This window comes from Rhodnius prolixus, unplaced genomic scaffold (assembly GCF_049639745.1).
Source record: "Rhodnius prolixus isolate KJV_2025 unplaced genomic scaffold, Rpr scaffold_34, whole genome shotgun sequence".
In the NCBI taxonomy this organism is placed as follows: domain Eukaryota; kingdom Metazoa; phylum Arthropoda; class Insecta; order Hemiptera; family Reduviidae; genus Rhodnius; species Rhodnius prolixus.
Genome location: NW_027411619.1, coordinates 847,168 through 868,227, shown reverse-complemented (window position 1 = coordinate 868,227; position 21,060 = coordinate 847,168). Strand labels below are relative to the sequence as shown.

The 21,060-nt window shown below is 39.2% G+C and overlaps 2 protein-coding genes across 4 annotated transcripts in view; one reads left to right on the top strand and one right to left on the bottom strand.

Moving 5' to 3' along the window:
* Positions 1 to 6,182: 6,182 nt before the first annotated feature.
* On the bottom strand, positions 6,183 to 14,057 carry LOC141457598 (uncharacterized). Of its 3 annotated transcripts, none has more exons than XM_074134802.1 (2): positions 13,834 to 14,057; positions 6,183 to 12,637 (listed from the first exon to the last, which is right to left on the bottom strand). In XM_074134802.1, the coding sequence occupies exons 1-2, from the start codon at positions 13,868 to 13,870 to the stop codon at positions 7,431 to 7,433; spliced, it is 5,244 nt and encodes a 1,747-aa protein (XP_073990903.1). In that variant the 5' UTR covers positions 13,871 to 14,057; the 3' UTR covers positions 6,183 to 7,430. The 3 variants fall into 3 exon arrangements, with proteins under 3 accessions (XP_073990903.1, XP_073990904.1, XP_073990906.1); XM_074134803.1 differs by lacking the exon at positions 13,834 to 14,057 and adding an exon at positions 13,455 to 13,821 and having other exon boundaries at positions 6,183 to 12,990; XM_074134805.1 differs by lacking the exon at positions 13,834 to 14,057 and adding an exon at positions 13,455 to 13,821.
* A 918-nt stretch (positions 14,058 to 14,975) lies between these two features.
* The window catches only part of LOC141457603 (uncharacterized), a gene marked incomplete at its 3' end in the record, with an annotated part of 667,626 nt that continues 661,541 nt past the window's right edge, over positions 14,976 to 21,060 (top strand). The window contains exon 1 of the mRNA XM_074134809.1: positions 14,976 to 15,160. Within this exon, the coding sequence (XP_073990910.1) occupies positions 15,117 to 15,160 (44 nt within the window). The remainder of the gene's footprint in view (positions 15,161 to 21,060) is intronic.

Here is a 21,060-nt window from a genome sequence, read left to right as displayed (position 1 = left end):
TCAGCTCCTCTTTCTCCTGGATGGAAAAAAGGTCTAACTATATTTTTATACTTCCATTCTTTACTACCACTCATCTGTTTTTCCTCACTAAACTGTTGTTCAATTCTAGAATATTTTTATAAACTTGTAAATCGTTTTCCGTATATGATGTGGGTTTTTTAAGGAATAATAACTGATATAAACCTGGTGTCCCCTCAAACAATTTATTTTTTATCGCAAGATCATTTCTATTTATGGTAACATTTACATTTCCAATGAACATTCCACCGGTTGGTAATATACGAATGCCGTAACTATCATCTAAATCCGACGCCACCGCCGCCGTATGAGCAGAAGTGATGGATTTAAATACGTATGGTTTAAGTAGAGGACCAATATCTTCCTCTCCTTTCAACTCTTGCAGCAATAGAGAATCATGTTTTAGAGGCGTTTCCTCCTCCTCCTCCTCCTCTTTCTTAACAGGTTCCACTTTAACCATTGCCTCCACCTCCTTCTTCCTCTTCTTTTTAACTAATTCCTGAAGCGGTGCAGTAATAGGTCGAAAACTGGTTTCCAACTTCTCCTGAGATAACGGCAAACCACGTTTCATACTTTTAAATTTATTACGCAGTATATGAGAAGTTTGAATAAGTTGTTTAGTAAGTTTAGGGTCCATGACTGGTACTGATGAAGAGGTTGTTGCAATCACTCTACGTATATATAGATAAATGTATCTAATCCTTTCCGAAATCTTCCCTTGTTTACATCTCTTGTCTTATCAATGGCTACAAACCCGTGAGGCTCATCCCAACAGGCGTGACATATTTGTTTGAATTTTTCAAAGGAAATATCCGGCGAACTTATACGATCGCTATAGACATGTCTTAAATTTAAATCATCCTGTTTGAATAGCATAATAAAATTGGCATTGTCACGTATTAGATGTTTTGGTATTCGAGCATAACTCTGTGTCAAGTAGAAACAATCAATGGATCTGTGCCGACTCATACTGAAATACTGTCTAATAACATCCTGCTGATCCATAGCAATGTCGTCGAAAATAATAATGGAGTTTTTTTTAGCCTCTTCAGGCATGGGCACCTGGTTAGTATCGTTTACTGTGGAAAACCCCACTTCCGGCACCCGTTTACAAACCTCTTCCAAGTATAAATACTTTTCCTGTTGTAACGATCTGCTACATACGTAAATATTTTCAAATTTCAATCCATTTGGTTGTAGAATTAAACAGGTGATTAGGTTGGTTTTACCCGAACCAGATGTTACACAGATCAATGCTCTTATACTATTCGGCAAGAGGACACCATGACGACTGGCCAAGTTCTCAACATCAGGTAGAAGATTATAAATTGGTAATCGTTCAGTTTGTTTCTCTAGACGCATGACTAACTCTCTCTCTCTCTCTCTCTCACTCTATATATATATATTTATATATGTATAAACGCTCACGTGGCAAACACTTTTATCATAATGAGAAAGAAAACCTTCGGGAGAGGACTTATAAACTCAGTGATTGACAAACTACCATTTGAAGCACACATTCCCGGTTATAATTATTGTGGTCCCGGAACTAAACTTAAAAAGAGATTATCACGAGGTGATAGAGGAATCAATCCTTTAGACGAAGCTTGCAGAGAACGCGATATTGCGTACTCTGAAAATAAGGATCTAGAGGTAAGACATACAGCTGATCGTATACTTGCGGAAAAGGCTTGGCAAAGAACAAGTGCTAGTGACGCATCTTTGGGCGAGAAAGCAGCAGCCTGGGCTGATACAAACGTTATGAAAGCCAAAGTGAAATTAGGTGGTGGTGGTGGGAAACGTCGTAAAGGTGTTTCCGTTAAAGATGTGATAAATGCAGCTCGTATAACTTCACCGCTATTGTCCATTAGTGATGGTTCAAAGAAAGCGCTGAGAAAGGCTAAACGTTACATTAAAAATAAAACTAAAATAAGGAAAATTCCAAGAGTGTTACCAGTGCCTAGAACCGGTGGTATTCTACCATTTTTAGTGCCTTTATTTGCAGGACTTTGTGCGCTAGGAAGTTTAGCTGGAGGTGCTACAGCAATAGCTAAAGCAGTCAAGAATACTCAAGAGGCGAGAGATCGTTTGGAGGAAATGAGAAGACATAATAGGAAAATGGAAGAGCAGCATGTTGGCAGTAGATTTTTTCTCAAACCCTACAAAACTGGTTATGGTTTAGTTAATAAAGGAGAATGACTGCTTCCGCCCGACAGAACACTCACAAATATAGATTTGTTAAAATTTGCCAAAGACATTCCTCATTTTAGAGGTGTATATATGCGCGACACCATACCAAAGGATATTAAAGTGAATGAATGCGCTATTGTGAATTTAGATTCAATTAGAAACAGCGGTACTCATTGGGTTGCGTATAGTAAAAAAGGTAATGAAATCACCTATTTTGATCCATTTGGAAATCTTAGACCGCCATTAGAGCTTTTACGCTATTTCAAAAACTGTTAAATTACCTACAATCGTCAGAGGTATCAGGAGTGGAATACGCCTTATTGTGGACATTTAAGTTTAAACTTTGTTGGTAAAGGAGTGGGGGTCGCTGAAATCGCTTCGCTGAATAGCATAGCAAGGTGATTTCTTACCTATATGAATATATAATCCCCCACTACCGATTTTTTAGCTAACTACCGCCGCGCCACATGACGGCCGTAAGATTCAAATCAAATTACTCTTTAAAAAAGAGAACCACACTATGTTAAATAAATATCATAAATATATATACGTCGGTAAACCGGTGCAATAACCCTGCTGCAGCCACGCGACATTTAAAAACCTGTCCCAGCAGCGCGAACACCTGCCGGAGCCTGCCATAACATGTTCGGAAACTACACAGACAAAGGAATTGACTGGTCCAACATGATTGCAGCAGCCGGAGCATAACCCCTTCCACTGGCGGAAACTTTGACAGTTAAAAACCTGCCCCAGCAGCGCGCCCACCTGCCGGAGCCTGCGATAACATGTCCAGCAACTACACAAAGAAATTGACCGGTCCAACAGCTGGAGCAATAACCCTGGCGGGACAAAAAACCAACACCGAGCGGCGGCATAAGATTCACATATTTTCTATTCATACGCAAGACTACCACTATGGTCAAGGATGGTAAAGCGTCGGCTTTTGGTGCACAGAGTCATCGGATCGAAAACACCAGGTAAAAAATAATTTTTTATTTCTCACTAATTTGACATCTACTTGGCTCATTTGCCCTGTCTTGGGGTCGGGTGGTGGGGGGAACTACATAATGTTTAGGGAGGGGGTAAGGATAATGTAGACAGGAGGCGGCTGGGGGTCCTGGCTCTTTTGCCCCTGGTCCAGGATCCCCAATTTATATCTACTTACATCGAATGGGAGAGGAGTTAGCCTCCTTTATGTAAGGCCCCTCCAAAATTATTATCATTAATTACTCTGTAAATCTTAGCCCGATTTTGATAAAATTTGGTAGGATGACAGGGTTAGGGCTCCCCTACGTAACATTAAAGCGACGATCTGCTCTTATGCACTTTAAAAGTCTCGACGCTGTGCCTCATAAGGGGGGGATTTTGCCCCACCCAAGTAAGGCCCTTTCTAAAACTATTATTACCAATATTTCTAAAACGCTTAGTCCGATTTCGATAAAATTTAGCAAGAAGTGGTTAAAGCATTTATACATGGCTGTGTAGTGCCATCATGCTCTTACACCTACTAAGAGGAAGTACTGCAATCGTTAAAATTATCAATGAGTGAAATTTACATCAATGAATTGTCGTTCGATTCAAAATCTTTGCCTCTTTGCCTTTTTAGCGAGTAGTACTGTAATCGCAGTTTATTTTTCTTACTCCTCATAAAAGGAAGTACTGATATCGCAGTTTAATTTTGCTATTTAAGTACAAATTACCTTCCTATTTTATTCAAAACGCTTTCTTATAAAAATTGTTATTGAGGATGGTTTGGGGACCGCAACTATTATCATTCTTTAAAAAGATCTGTCCAGAGGTAGTTACGGTCCCGACTTAACACCTTTTCAGGTTATAATGATGAAATTAAAATTTATTATACCCAATTTTAATAAAATCTGTAAAGCAGATCTGTAACTTTGCAAAACATACAAAAAGGAAAATCTATCTAAAAGGTACAATAATCTCCTTAACAAAAACTTACAGTTTAAAATGTTAAGTATAAGAGTTGATTAAACGCCAAAAGGTACACAAATCAGCAAGTACCCAACATTTCATTAATACTTCATTGATGTTATTTTAAGTTATTTTACAGCATTAATTTTTATTAATATATCTTTGAATTTATTAGATGTCATAGACCCTTATGCTGGCCAGTTGATTCACTTTTTTTTTATTTAAATTATTATTTAAGTTATTGGCGCTCGCAGCTTTTTTCAGTGCACTGCTGGCCTCCGGACGGTGTTCTCTCGTTACAGACAACTCTGTCCATCACCCGGACAGGGAGCTGTAAGAAGCTGTTAGAAAGAGAAAATCTAAGGGTCAGCATCTGGATTCGAACCCGGAACCTGCACGTGGGAATCCAATATGCTAACCGCATAGCTAATCCGTTCCCATAATTCATTCATCTTTTATTTTTTCATTATATCTTCGTAATTAAATAGGTACTTTATTTTAGCTTTATTCCAAATTATTCTTCTGATTTATCTTTATTATGCCCTTTATTCTGAGTAGTCACATATATGTTTGAACATGCACGTTAAAGTAGAAAAAGGGTCTGTGACATCTTATAAATTCAAAAAATATTAATAAAAATTAATGCTGTAAAATTACTTAAAATAATATCAATGAAGTATTAATGAAATGTTGGGTACTTGCTGATTTGTGTACCTTTTGGCGTTTAATCAGCCCTTATACTTAACATTTTGAACTGTAAGTTTTTGTTAAGGAGATCTTTTATAGTAGAGGAGAATAAAATTGTCAGTTGTGTGTTTTTGAACGTTACGCTTTTTCGTGCAGTTTTTGATGATCAACCCTTATACAACTGTCCTACCGGACAGTTTTAATAAGATTATATGAATAATAAATTAAAGTGCAAACAGTGGGTTGACCTATGCCCTAAGTAATACAACTACAGCAGGAATGTTTACCTTGAGTAAATATTGTACAGTTTTCCTCTGTACGCATATCACCATCTAGGCCTGAAGCCATATCTTTGAGTACTTTTCGATTTAAATGGCCAAGACGCATATGCCATAAATATTCCGGTTTTTTAATAAAATAAGCAACTGAATTCTCTGGTTTATTTGACGGAGTATCCATGCGATAAATACCGTTACTTTAGATGCAGTGGCAATAGTTTTATTCCTATTTTTAATGATTTTTTCACCATATTTGTTTTGTTTGTTTGTTTGTTTTTTTTTTTCTTGGAACCATATTTGTTGAAGGTGACATTAAATCAAGGTTAATAAATGTGCTATTTTACACACACAATTAAACATGAGAATGGTGTATTGACTGCAGTGAAGATAATGGAATTACATTTCTATCTAAAAACCTTTTAAATTCTTCTGATATTGGATATTGATCTGACAGAATCATGCCAATTTTATTCTCTTGCGTAACTTTTTGATCTAGTTTTATAAAATCACTCTAACTTTGAGCTTTTGAAGTTAAAATGTAGGCGTACCTCGTAAAGTGTTCCATAAGAAGATGTAAATATGTCTTTGTAGAATATGAGCCCCCAAATCCACTCAAGGTATCGATGGATATTATTTCGAACGAGTAAGTAGTAGGTCCTAAGTGAGACATTAATTCAAATTTATATTTTCCTCTTGATTTGTTTTTTTATGCAAGTTTCACAGTTTTCACAGATAATTTGTATATTATTTGTCAAGTCTTTGGCTGTATAGAATGGTATAATTTAGTTTTGCATTTGTTTATTCTTGTATGGCACTAAAGATCATTGGTAGGGGCCGCACCCTCAAGAGTCACTTAATAATAAACATAATAAAAAATAATAAATATACATCTGATTAAATATGTAGATTGTTTTAAACATATTGTTACGTATTTGCGCGCTCGGTAGAGCTCGTCCGGCACCACTAAATGGTTTCCGGGTATAATTAGATCACTGCAGGAGCTCCGCACGGAGCCATAGGCAGGTCTTGCTGTAGATATAAAGGTGGGGCGACAAAAACAGGAAAAGCACTTGATCAAAATAATAAGTTTATTGTCGAACAAGCACCTCCTCAGTTCGTCCGCCTCACGTCCGAGCCCGAAAACGTTCACTGACTAATGGGTACGCCCTGGGAATTCCTCTGAGTGCCTGAAGGGCAGGCAATCCCTTCCAGGGCTGTCCACGGGTCGCTGAATAGGGATGCTCTCGCATCCGCCGGAGGACCAGCAGCAAGGCTGCACAACTAGAAGTTAGCACCGGTCCGTACACCTCGTGTAATTAGAAATTGTTCTCTCCTGACTGTAGGTTTGGAGCTGGCAGTGACGAGTCACTTAACTTCAGGAAGATTGCCACACTCGATTAAATGGCTTCGGCCGACCTACATTAACATCCTGCAAGGCGTCGAGCAAAGATACAAAGGAGAGGAAAGAAAGGAAAGTTGTCTTACGCTCAACGCAGAAGAGGTTAATATAAGTCACGAGCATCCGCCTGATGTAGCTCTAGTTAGAGTGGTGACTTCTCTGATCACTGCAGATCCAGCTCCGAAAGATGATTAACCAAATATAACTGGATTGATGGTGTGTTCACTTAGAATAAAAAATGTGGTCTGGTTTGGTTGCACACGAGGTCAAGAAGAGGAAGCAGAAGTACTTTAGGTTATAAACTGGTTACCACGACTGGGGCCCTGCCACTTAGGTAGGTGAGAGAGTAGGAGAAAACTGGTACCCTGTGTTAGGCTAGCATGGTACACCAGTGCCCCAAGCGACCAAATTTGTAAGTCTCTCACCTCGTTACGTGTTTCGCTGCATTATAATTCCCCTAATTATAGAAATACGTAACACTGGGGGGGGGCAGGAAATGCCGAAAAGATAAAGCCCCAGCGAGAGCCATTGGGCTCGAAGAAACGTGGATATAAGCCACGGTAACAATGAGCAATAAGAGCAACTGCTCTTTAGCTACGAGCGCAAGCGCGCAAAGGAGCGAGCAAGGCTCCATAAAAACATTGAAGATCTCCAACTTCAAACAAAACAACAGGGAAAGAGAAGGGAGATATAGTAATGAATAAATAACTCGAGTAAGGAGAGAATATTTTTATGCAAACCCCGCCTCTCGTAAACTCAGTGCAGGGTGAGAAGAAGAAGAGTAAGTTCGAAGGAGAGAAGAGAATTACACGCTCCCCTGCACGTCTCCGTCATCAGAGAGGCGTTGAGAGGTTAGTTTAATAATAATAAATGGAAAGGAGGTGGAGCAAGACCACCCAGAGAGAAAAGGCCCGCTGAATTACTCAATGTATAGGTAGTTTGTATAGTTTTGTTACTGGTCTAACAAAACTGCTACGTGAAGTTCGAAGCTTAACTTGTCTGACCACCCCATCTGAGCCCTCGTACACCTCTAGGATCCGTGCTAGCGGCCATGTTGAGATAGGAGTGTTAGGTTCATCTAAAAGCACCAAGTCACCAACCTTCAAATTGGGCTGATTGACAGTCCACTTTTGTTTCGGGTGTAGTAATGGGAGATAATTACGTCTCCAACGATTCCAGAATGACTGAATGGTAGATTGAAGCAACCGATAAGAAGGTGGAGAGAATTGAAGCAGGCTTAGGTCGGATTCAGGAGAAGCCAATAGTGGCCGACCTATTAAAAAATGTCCAGGCGTTAGTGCACTATAATCTGAGGGATCGCTAGACATAGGAGTAATCGGGCGAGAATTTAAGATTCCCTCAATACGAATCACCAAGGTCTGAAGAACGACAAAGGTGGGAATTTGTTGTTTAAGAACACGGTTTAGATGGAATTTCGTGGACCGAACTACCCGTTCCCACAATCCGCCCTGATGGGGTGCTGCAGGCGGGTTGAAATTGAAGGTAATACCTCGTAGATTACAGAACTCCTCAATCTGTGGGGAGGTTTTTAACAGTTGCAGGAAGGCTTGTAAGGCCTTTCGCAAGAGAACTGATGCGCCCACAAAATTAGTACCACAATCTGAATACAACTTGGCAGGGCAACCTCGTCTAGCTATTAACTTATTAAGGACATTGATAAACTCTGGAGTGCTTAAGCTCGTTGCGAGCTCTAGGTGAACTGCTTTGGTAGCAAAACACACAAATAAACAAAGATAAACCTTAAGGAGCGGAGCCTTTCGTAAATGCGAACTTCGAACGGTAAATGGGCCTGCGAAATCCATACCAGTATGATAGAAGGGTGGCGAAGGGTTGACTCTAGCCGCTGGTAACTGCCCCATAAGGGGGGGTACATGTGAAGGTCTACTTCTGAAACATGTAACACATTTAAAGATACAAGTTCGAATGGCTTGTCTTGCAGATATAATCCAAAAACGCTGGGACAAGTGAAACAGAACCTGATTGAGTCCAGCATGAAGATGTGCTATATGATAATAGCGGATAAGAAGAGCAACCAAAGGATGTGCTTTGGGTAGCAGGATCGGATGCCGCTGCTGAACTACAGTGGAAAGAGCCAAACGGCCTCCAACTCTAATTAGCCCACTGGGGTCTAAAAAGGGTGTCAACCGTCTAAGACTGACGGGTACCTGAGTTCCGTTTTGTAAGGCCCGTAATTCGGGACCAAAAGATTGGCGTTGGATATATAGACAAATACGGTCAACCACAACCTGGTAGGAAATAAACATAGGACTGGCTTTGTAGCGCCAGGTTAAGATAATCTTAACCACCTTAAGAAGTGTAGGCCAAGAAGACATAGCGGCAAATAAATTAATAGGCGCCGGCACAGCTGTGCACAACGGCTTAGCAGGTGAAGACACTTCTACTTCTTCCGGAGTAAACGAAGCATTAGGGGTTTCAGAAGGCCAGTTAGAAGGAAAAGGAAGCCACTCAGGGCCATGCCACCATAGTGAACTAGAGGATAACAGAGACATAGTAGTGCCTCTGGAGGCCAAGTCGGCAGGATTTTGACCTGAAGTAACGTGATGCCAAGTGGCCATGGGTACCCATTCTGAGATTTGGGCAACCCGATTAGCAGCAAAGGTTTTTAACTTGTGCGGCTCAATGGATATCCACCGTAAGACAATTTGAGAGTCTGTCCACAAATGTAGGTCGCATATGTGAAGCGAACGTGACAATAACGTATAATAATGGTGGGTCAGTAAGGCCAACAAATGAGCGCCGCAGAGCTCCAGTCGCGGAATGGACTGGGTCTTAAGCGGAGCCACTCTAGTTTTAGATACCAGCAGAACTGGCGGGCCAGTAGAGGCAGATGCGCACAGATACAATACGGCTGCGTAGCCCCTTTTGGATGCGTCACAAAACCCATGAAGGGCTATAGGTTCCCTTGCAGACGTATGTGGCAAAGGCCGATTTATGAAGCAGCTAGAAATTAAGCTAAAAGAGGAAAAGATTACAGACCATTCCTCAACAAGGTCAGAATCGAAAGGGGTATCCCAATCCAAGGGTAAACCCCATAAGCGCTGGATAAAGCACTTAGCTGTCATCGTAAAAGGAGACAACCAACCACATGGGTCGAAAATTTGAGCAATAGTAGATAAAATTCGGCGTTTGGTGAATACCGCAGCAGGGCGAGCCTTAAATTCCGCCGATATACTTAATGTATCTTGTTTAGGATCCCAGTGTGTCCCAAGAAGAGCTATGGGAGATGATACTTCCGATACAGTGGTTATGCAATGGTCAGATGGAAGTCCATCTAAAATAAATGGGTGGTTGGATACCCACTTGCGGAGGGTAAATCCGCCAGTGGCCAACAAGGCAATAACCTCATCACGCAAGGCAGTAGCTTCTGGGAGAGTATACGCGCCAACGCAGATGTCATCGACAAAAACGCTGGTGGTGAGAGCTTCAGATGCCTTAGGGAACCCTGCAGACTCATCCTCTGCCAACTGGGCTAGAGTTCTCAATGCGAGATACGGAGCCGACCTGGTTCCGTAGGTAACTGTAGTAAGAAGATATGTTTTCAAGAGCTGACCAGGATTATCGCGCCATAAAACGGCTTGATAGCACCAGTCATCTGGATGGACCTTAATTTGTCGAAACATTTGCATAATGTCACATGAAAACACATAAGGAAATCTACGAAAGAGCGTGATGATATCTGAAAGTAGCGGTTGGAGTTTGGGGCCCGGATATAATAATTCATTTAGTGAAGTGCCCCCAGCAGGTTTGGCGCTGGCATCAAAGACCACTCTAATTTTTGAGGTGTCTCCTCGCTTCTTAAAAATCCCATGATGCGGAATGTAGTATGTGGGAGTTGAGGAAGTCTCAACCATGTGTCCCTGCTTAAGATAATCGCTCATAAAATCAACGTAAAGTTGTTTAAATTCGGGATCTCGAGTAAAACGTCTCTCTAAAGCGAGAAAACGAGTATAGGCTTGGCTGTGAGAGCCCCGTAGAGATGAAGTATCTGCCTTAATGAAAGGCAGTCTTACTTGGTATTGCCCCGATTGTTGCCTTATAGTAGATGTGCGAAAATATTGCTCGCACTGTTCAGCTTCAGGGGGTACACGAGAAGGTGCAGCAGGTGGCTCTTCGGTAACCCAGAATTGCTCCATCAAGGCATGGAGCTCATTAGATGGCACTGCATGAAAGGCAGGTACCTTGTTGTCATAGTCGACAGCTGAAGTTGAACTAGATTCGGAGCATGGTTGAAGTGTTGGGGCGGAGCCCATAATGATATAGCCAAACAATGATGGGATGGCTACTGGTAAATTTGGGCCTGTAGGAACAGGTGGTTCACAAGTGAAAATCCGAGAAAACAACTCGGCGCCCAATATACAGTCAATCTTTGATGGAGTATCGAAGGTAGGATCGGCCAGAATTAGATTCCTGGTGCGTTGACGCAACTCAGGGGAGATGTAAGTTTGAGGAGTAGGCTGTGTAAGTTTAGGTAATATAATAAACGGATGAGCCTCAGCAATTGTATAGTTACTTACACTAGCAATTGAAAGGGTACATGTTCCCTTTGCATTGGCCGAAGTAGGACCTACCCCTTGAACAGTTATCTGTGCCTTAGACCGTGTGCAATTCAATAGTTGCGCACAATGTTCTGAAACAAATGAGCCTCCGGCAGCGGTATCAATTAAAGCCCTTACTACTCGATACGCCCCATTTGGAGTTCTTAAGGTTACCAGGGCAGTTGCTAGCAACACAGTATTGTTAGCAGGGGATGCAGCCGCTATTGGAACTGAAATCGGAGATGCCCTGTTATCAGACTGAGGTGTCGGTGGTGAGGTTGCTAAGGGGGGAGCCGGAGAGGTAGGCACGGAAGTCTTGGTTTTGGCTACAGTATTATTGTTAGGTAGCCTAAAATGCAGCAAGGTGTGATGTTGTTTATGGCAGACTCGACATGTGAAGGAAGAAGAGCAGCGATTTTTATGCTTGCCTAAGCAATTAACGCATACTTTGTTGGATTTTACCCACTCGAAACGCTGCTTAGGGTTTTTTTGAGTGAAAGCGGGACAAGCTTGCAGTTTGTGCTCAACAGAGTGACAAAGGTGACAACTCTGTTGTGATGTGCGTGTTGTAGTGGCATAGGCAACCTTCTTGACACGAGTAGTGGGTCCCATAGAAGTATCTGGAGTGTGCACAGCTGGTTCTACAGCTTGCTTGATCTGTAGCTGGTCATGCAAAAATTTAAGAAGCTCTGTAGGCTTTGGAAGAGCAGTAGCAGAATTAGAAGCTCGATGGTGGGCTTCAAACTTCATAGCAGTTGCTGAATCTAACTTGGATGTAAGTAGTGTCATGACTATAGCTGAATGTTCATCCACTTCTGGCATTGCTACTAAAGCCTGATAATGTAATGACAAATCATCTAGGAAATGTTGGTAGCTATCTATCGACTTAGAGTTAAGCTGAGGAAGCTTAAGTAGGGCTGTTGCATGATTGTAAGCCATGCGCCTAGGATTTTCGTAGCGATTCCTAAGCAATGCCAGCGCTACAGGATACTGCTCAGCTCTGAATTCTAGATGAGAAATACGTCGCTGTGCTTCCGGGGTTAGAGAATCTATAAGATACTGAAACTTTTGTAATGCAGATAAGGCTTCACTGGAATCTACGATTGAGGAAAATCGCGAAAAGAAGTTGGACCAGTCAGCTTGGTTGCCTGAGAATTTTGGAACTGACTGAGTTGGAAACCCGGCCGTAAAAGCATTTAAAGAAGACGCTGATATCGGCCCAGCAGAAGCCGAACCTAGTATAGTGGAAGAGGCTAAGGGCTCAGAAGAGGCAATCAAGTTATCTAATTGTAAACATATGTTACCATACAAATCATCTATAGAGTTTAACCCTTCTTCCAATCGTTCCTCACTCAGGTCAGGCACCCTTTCAGAAGAGTGTTTATAGAGGTCTAAGTCTGTCAGTTTCTGCGTGTAGCCCTCTGTAAGTGAAGTCCGCAAGCGCTGATAGGTTACGTTAGTAGCAGTACCGCTTCGGGCAGCATCATTTACCTCGCTCTGAAGCTTGTTAAGGCGTCGCAAGGCCGAGCGGCAAAGTCTTTCAAAAGCAACACCTGAAAGTTTAACAGGATGAGCCATGTTGAAGTAATATAGCCAATATAACGAAAACCCAAATATCAGATATATAGAAGATGTAGGTTAAATGGGACCAAGATATGAGCACAACTAATGGTAAATAACTCCAATGAAAATAATTAAGAAGGGCGAGTCGCCAAAACACAAGTATATGAGAATGTTAAAATACCTTAACTGACAACCAAGTAATAGCAATAGTTGTTTTATATTGATGTGCAAATATAAATAACATATATACACACATAAGATTTAAAAGTACAGACCAGTAACAAGAATTGTGTGAAGTCACTTACTTGAAGGAATCCTACAAGTGGTTAAGCCAACAGTAATACTAAAAATCAAAAAATCAATTAATGAGTGATTATTATAGTGGCAGTATGTGGTATGGTTACTTAAAGAAATAACGAAACCACAGAAGATCAAATGGGCCAAGAATAAGAAGAAAATTTTTCTAATAAATGCAATAGGTATGATTACTTAAAAGTAAAGTAACAAAAAGGGCCAACAAGAAGCAAAAATTGCCTCTGATAGTTGCAGTAGGTGCGTTTACTCAAAAGTGAAGTAACCCAAAGGGCCAAAAAGAAGCAAAAAAGATCCTCTGGTAGTTGCAGTGTTACGTATTTGCGCGCTCGGTAGAGCTCGTCCGGCACCACTAAATGGTTTCCGGGTATAATTAGATCACTGCAGGAGCTCCGCACGGAGCCATAGGCAGGTCTTGCTGTAGATATAAAGGTGGGGCGACAAAAACAGGAAAAGCACTTGATCAAAATAATAAGTTTATTGTCGAACAAGCACCTCCTCAGTTCGTCCGCCTCACGTCCGAGCCCGAAAACGTTCACTGACTAATGGGTACGCCCTGGGAATTCCTCTGAGTGCCTGAAGGGCAGGCAATCCCTTCCAGGGCTGTCCACGGGTCGCTGAATAGGGATGCTCTCGCATCCGCCGGAGGACCAGCAGCAAGGCTGCACAACTAGAAGTTAGCACCGGTCCGTACACCTCGTGTAATTAGAAATTGTTCTCTCCTGACTGTAGGTTTGGAGCTGGCAGTGACGAGTCACTTAACTTCAGGAAGATTGCCACACTCGATTAAATGGCTTCGGCCGACCTACATTAACATCCTGCAAGGCGTCGAGCAAAGATACAAAGGAGAGGAAAGAAAGAAAAGTTGTCTTACGCTCAACGCAGAAGAGGTTAATATAAGTCACGAGCATCCGCCTGATGTAGCTCTAGTTAGAGTGGTGACTTCTCTGATCACTGCAGATCCAGCTCCGAAAGATGATTAACCAAATATAACTGGATTGATGGTGTGTTCACTTAGAATAAAAAATGTGGTCTGGTTTGGTTGCACACGAGGTCAAGAAGAGGAAGCAGAAGTACTTTAGGTTATAAACTGGTTACCACGACTGGGGCCCTGCCACTTAGGTAGGTGAGAGAGTAGGAGAAAACTGGTACCCTGTGTTAGGCTAGCATGGTACACCAGTGCCCCAAGCGACCAAATTTGTAAGTCTCTCACCTCGTTACGTGTTTCGCTGCATTATAATTCCCCTAATTATAGAAATACGTAACACATATGTTTTATTATATAGAGTCAGTTGAGTGCTGAGTTCGTACTAGACAGATGTACGATCGTCGATTTTTTTTTCTGTTTTCAATTTTCAAGATGATTGTCCAGAATGTTGAGTTTATATCCAGTGTTAAAAAAGAATTTATAAGCTCACGTTTTTATAAAAGTAAATCCTCGATTACTGGGAAGGGTGTCTGAAGAACTACAACTTTATTAAGTCTATGCATAATCTTGATCTTTTTCCGCCCTCCTTCTTACAGGCTAATGTTACCGGGGCAGCAAAAGGACTATATGACTCTTCTATTAGATTTCTTTGTAATAATTTTGCTATTTGTTTTTCTATTTCTTTCTTATCCTTAAGAGTGCGCCTGTATGGTCTTTTTCTACAATATTTATCTATGAATAGATCGATAAGAGCTTCATAACCTTTAACAGTACCTATATCGTACTTATCTTTAGCAAAAAGTGATTTACATTTTTGTATATTTATTTATCCATTCAAACTGTTCAAACTGGAGATCTAGAAGCTGTAGCCTGCCAAATTTCAAACAGATTGCCTAACAATAATCTCCAAAAAATTAAAAAAAGAGAGAGATTAATAGTGTGTACTGTGCACACTACCAATGCTAGAAGACAACTCCCCAACGTAACTACAATTTCCTTACCTTCTTTATTTCAGTAAACTTTAAAAAAAATAGTGATAAAGAATTGTAGCAATAAATGATTTATTATTTTTTATTGTTTTAGCTGCTAGATCTTTGTATGAAAAATACGGTTTTCCGTTCGTTACGCTTCCAGACGCACTTAATTTTGTATTAAACAAATTAACATGGACTATATCTTCCGACGCCATTCACTGCTTTTCGGTTCTGCATGAACCACTCCCGCTCTACATGTCAATGAAATGTTTCGTCACTTGGTTAAGGACTATGGTTGGGTGAGTCTATTAACATTTACATAGTAAATATTCAACTGTTATCAATAATTGTTAATCATAATTTAATGAAATATGTGTCAAAATTCTCTGACATTAATAAGTTTAAAACAAAAATACATAGTTTTGATAATTTTGGTAGGTATCTGGTATTGAAAAAATTTCCTCTCTGGGATTAAATAAAAAATAAAGACATGGATATTGAGATTTTCAAATTTACCGGCTTTCTGATTTCTAGGAGTTCTCTTAAATTCAAAACTATTTAAAGAATTGGAGGTGCTCTCTTTAGAAAAATCAAATTCTTTTAATTTAGGGCCTATTTTGGAAATACACTAGGGAGATTATTCCTAACTACTTGCTCCCTTTCTATCTTCGAGTGCTCGATTTTTCTGCTCTGGATAAGCGATTCTCAGAATTCTGAAAAAGTTTTCAAGTGGGAATGATTGAAGAAGTACTGAAAAATTCCAGGGGAGGTTGGGTTATTATCAGGGGTTCCAGAAGAGATTTTTCCTCAGAGCAGATGACTAAGACGGCACTTATCAACGGGATCTGGAACTTAATGGCATCTGCAAATTCTGTGATGAATTGAAGTACTCCGTTACAAACGATACCATCAGTCAAAGACATTAATATTAATATTATCTTTAATCTTTGCCTGAAATATATTGCAAGTAATATTAATGCGCTCCCACATGGTCTAATGTGGATTCAAGAAGATTGAAATCCGAAATATACTTACTTTGATAAACTCCCTTTACTCTCAGATTGTGAGTCTACCTGATTCTTTAATGTAAACCACCTGTCTCGGTAATTTTGTACCTTATCATATTCTTCAGATATTTCTTCCTCTGTAACCTCTTCCGTAATAAAAATAATTTCACGTTCCTTACTGTCCAGCCCAAATAATTCCATTGCTTTATCTTCCAATTTTCTATATTCTATTACCAAAAAATGAAGATCTTGATCACTTAATTTTAGCATGTCCTCCACTAAATTAGCTGTTAATGAAAACAACCTCCTCCGTTGTGCTCTTTCTCGTTTTAATACTAACAATTTATCATACATTTTCTTTATAATTCCCCACAAGGGATGCCACTATGTTAGAAATAGAATGAATGGGGAATTGTATAGAAAATGCACAAACACTAAGTTTCTTTATTTTTTCTCAAAATCAAACATACAAAAATACTTCAATATATTCACACATACAACATACATACATATATATATATATATATACTTCTTTCTTAGGGTACGTTTACAACGGAGCTGTGAGCTTAGATGATAGCGGAGATGATAGCAGTGATGCATCAGCGCTTATAGAAAATATAGTACATTCGTATGTGAGCGTGTACAACGAAGCTGCGACTAGTGACTCATACGCGCTGGTATAAACGAGCATAGATGATAGAATTAAATTTTTTATTTTCCTGCTAGCTGAACTCCAGTATCGGAGCTTCAAAATGGAGGTAGAAAAATTAATTAGTGCTGTCTTTACTCATGAATGTCTGTGGAATCAAGAACATCCTGTTCATCACAACAGATTTGTTTTGGAGAAGGAATGGGAGGAAGTTTCCACATCTTTAAATATTAAAAGTAAGTGAAAATTTATGAAATTTTATTTAATTATTAATAACCACTTAATATTACAATTAATTATAATTAATATTAGGCTTCGTATTTCTTAATCTAATCTATATACTGAATTCGATTGTTGCAGACAAATGATTTAAAAGTGTTTCTGATAATTTTCGCTGCCTCTGCTTGACGACGAGTATGATGAGATTCAATATTTGCAGATGAATGAATTTCTGTAACATCTTTTAAATGGTGTTCAATTCCCTCTTTATCAATTATTATTATTATTATTATTATTAAGGCATATTGCTTTTACAATTTTGTCGGCTGTTTTCTCATTAGTTTCAATGGCTTTTGATAATATACGCCATTTGGAAAAAATTATCGCCGATTTTCGAGCTCTAGAAAGTCTTTTATTAAAATATTCTGCCTCCAAATTCAGTTGATTTTTATTTTATGGTTTTAATAAATTTTCTAACAGTGGGAAAGCTTCATCCGCTACAAAAATCTGTAGTTGTTTTAATTTCATCAAAGTATACAAATATGAATTTTTAAAAGTAGTATAGTTTTGGGCATACGAGGACGTTTTTTTGCGTCGACCCCTTATGGGTGACAGGGCGAGGGAATGCAGGGGGGTTTCCCCCCTTCCTCACCCCTGTCCACACCAAAATCGAGCGTGCGTACGTATGAGAGGAAGCGCGCGTACGCGCGTCTTCTCCCATCTTTTCTACTTACCAATCATCGCACAGGATGAGGTCTTATGCCAAGCCCCTTCCCACCCCCTCACCCTCACTCACTTTAGGAGTGGGAGTAGGAGGGGATGAGGATGGCTTAGGACCTGCCCCATGTGACGTAGGAGATGCGTTCCTTTGACGTCACACATGCGCATCTCCTACGACACAAGGAACGCAAGTCCTACGTCACAAGGCATACCTCTCATGCCGGTCAAATGGGTGAGAGGGGTTAGTGGCAGAGAGTAAGTCACATGGTCGTCCAGTCCCACGACCATACTAATCTCCTACGTCACAAGAGGAACGCAAGTCCTACGTCACAAGCCATAACCCTCAAGCCGTCCAAATGGATGAAAGGGTTACAGGGGTGGGGGCATATGCCGGGTACATTGCACATCTCTTATGACACACACACATCCTATTAGCGCATTTTAATAATTAATTAAGAATATTAGTATTATTTATGTGGTTATTATGATGGCCATGTAGCGTTTTCCCATGTCCTATGACTCACACACACACACACACACACACGCCTCTCTTAACATGTTCTTATCACATCCTGTTTCTATTTTTTAGCACATCCTATCCAGTGTTTGTACATCATTTTAACACTTTTTTTTTTTAATCGTAGAAAGATTATTAAATAATTTAAAAAAGAAAAAGATGGTAAAGCACTCATTATCTACACTACTCTATCTCTATGTTAACCACACAAGATCTCGTTGTGTACTGACCTTGAGGTAATGAGCGGAATCACAAACTGCACATGTATGGGTGAATCATACAAACTTGCATACATAGGAATGTTTATCTGGTTTTTTTTAATTACTATACACGTCATGTGTCGCCACGCGCGTACGTGCACCTTATCATGTGTTATCACACCCTTTCTGTATTGTTTACATCATTTTAATGTTATTTAGACTTAGAATATTTTTAATTGGGAATATTATTAACACTTAATAACTATATTTATTATTAAGAAAGAGTGTGATATAACGAGAGTTTATTATGGAAAAAGTGATTTATGTTATGATACTAGTCAAGGTATACAACTGAACTCATGGTGTGATTATTCAAGGCTATCTATGGGTGGGCGGTGGTTCACTAAATAGTTGGGGTTGTAATACTATTAAAATAGTTTGTCATATATAATATAAATCTTTTATGTGACATAGTCAGTTTGTAGTTATATCTTAAGATGGCATGTGGTACAGGAATGCAGCTTACCACCAGCTTTCCGTTGATCACCAAACGCTCAAAACAAGTGCTAACAGGTCTGTCTGACGACGGGACACCGCTTATAGCATTAAAAACAAAAAAAGCAGTTATCTACTTAAATGAGGAAGATTGGACAACTCTACAGGATAACAAGCAAATATGTGATGATTTCTTTGGTAAAAACAAAAACGGATCCGTACCGGTGGAAGTACAACTACAGCATGCAACAGTTTTCTTTGAGATGTTTACCCATAAAACCATGGTTATACGAGGAAAACCATCATGGCTAGAAGATCTCCTCAAATATCAACGTCCGAAGATCAATTTATTAAGAAATGAATATTTTAAATTAATGAGTTTAACAGATGATGTTAATAAACAAGTCACTTATTTGAGGAAAATAATGAACTGTTTTAACACCGATGATGATGATGTAAAAACTATTGAATAATTTTTTATATAACCATTTCTTATTTTTTTCCTTAACAATGTGGAAGGTTAATAATACACAATTTAATTATAAAAACTTTATTATTCTACTAAATCATTTTTATTTATCCAAGAAGGTTTCTTAAAACCTAACCACTTTACATACAGCTTATCATTTTTACGTCTTAGTATTTTTTCTACAAGATAAACATCTTTCAATTTAGTCTTCTGCAGTTCTTGTGTATAAAATGCTCCTTGAATAGGCTGTCCTGTCAAATCTACCAACAAGTAAGTATATGGAATAGTGTTGCGGACTTTAATAATTTTAAATAATTCAGTGCTCCAATTGGGGGTGTAACCTCTGCTAAATATAGTTCTCTTTTTCGAAACACGTACATAGTCTCCTTCTTCAAAGCGTTGTTCATCTTTTCTTTTTGCTTTAGAAAAGTATACATTAGCTAGTAAGAATGCTTCATTGCTAGAATTTACTTCCGTTGGTGCCATACCAACAGTACGATGTACTTTGTTGTTGTAGGTATTTATGAGATCAGGTAAATGCTTTGTATAATTGTAGTTTCCTCTGAGACTAAATAAACGATACAACATAGATTTAAAGGTTCTATTAAATCTTTCTACAATTGAACTTTTAACTTGGCTGTAAGTACTATAGTGATTAATGTTGTGCTTCTTCATGAGTTTCGTGAAGGAAACATTGTAGAATTCCTTCCCATTATCAGTCTGAATATTTTTCGGTACTCTTCCACTTGAAATAAAAATATCATTCATAGCTTGAGTGACATTTTTAGCGCTTTTGGATTTAACAGGCTCCACCCAGGCGCACTTTGAAAAACAATCAATCACTGCTAATATATATTTGAAACCGCTATTTTGACGAGCATATGGTATCATTTCCATTAAATCAGCTTGCCATAAATCATCAATACCTTTGAGCACTGTACGCCTTCGAGGGTAGCGTGAACGTGCTGGTCTATGAAGTTCAACAACTACAGCCTCTTTGCTAGACATGTTTTTATGGTTCAAAAATCGTTTTAAGCGTAGCTGCAGTTATAGGAACATTTGGGTTCAATAAACTTAATCGATTCCTAAAAACAGTGAATAAACCGCGCACAAAATTATCTGTAACTTTTTTTCGGGCTTCGTCATACGTTTCTAAAAGATAACGTTCACTAACAAAGTGTTCTTGTAAATATGTATTTGTTACTAAATCTAACTCTTTTATATATATATATATGTTCTCATCAGTCTGAGGCAATTAGATCATCTTCAGTTGACATTAGAATAGAATTGGAAGCATCAGAAACGTTTAAAGCTGATACAACAGCCTACGCTTTAATTCTACATGATGCTCTAGTTGAATATAATCCATTGACTGGTTTAGTTAGAAGAATTTAATTGGTGGGAGTGGGGGAAAGAATCACATAGTGCTATACAGTTCACCAATATGCATGCCTTCAATGTTATCAATGTTAACAATACGGCAAGCCTACTTTCATCGTATTGATTCTAATGTTCGGGGAGAGAAATCTTTCAGATCAGCTGTAAGTCCGGAATGACTTGCCTTTAACAAGTCTTCATCAAGAAGATAAGAGAGGATTGTGTATTTATTAGGGACAAGAGAGAGATTTTAAAAGATGTAATTGTCCATGTAAATTACATAGCAATCATGATCAAAATTGTATATTGCTTATGGTATTAAAAATAAATGGTTTTTTTCTTATAAAAATGAATGTTATTTTTTTTTTCTATCCTTAGATACAGTTCTTTTTTCTCTAATTTTTCAATCATTAACTGGTAAAAACTCTGCTGCATCTTCATCACATGCGCATACTACTCCACAGTGGTGGTGGTGGTGGGGGGGGGGGGATTTAATATATTCAGTAACAGATACTAGATAATATTTTTAGTTCACATCTACACATT

Coding starts and splice junctions, on each gene's coding strand:
- LOC141457598 (XM_074134802.1), bottom strand. CDS start 13,870: ATGCTCGTGACTTATATTAACCTCTTCTGCGTTGAGC. Junction 12,638..13,833: donor TAACCTCTTCTGCGTTGAGC/GTAAGACAACTT, acceptor TTAAACTTTCAG/GTGTTGCTTTTGAAAGACTT.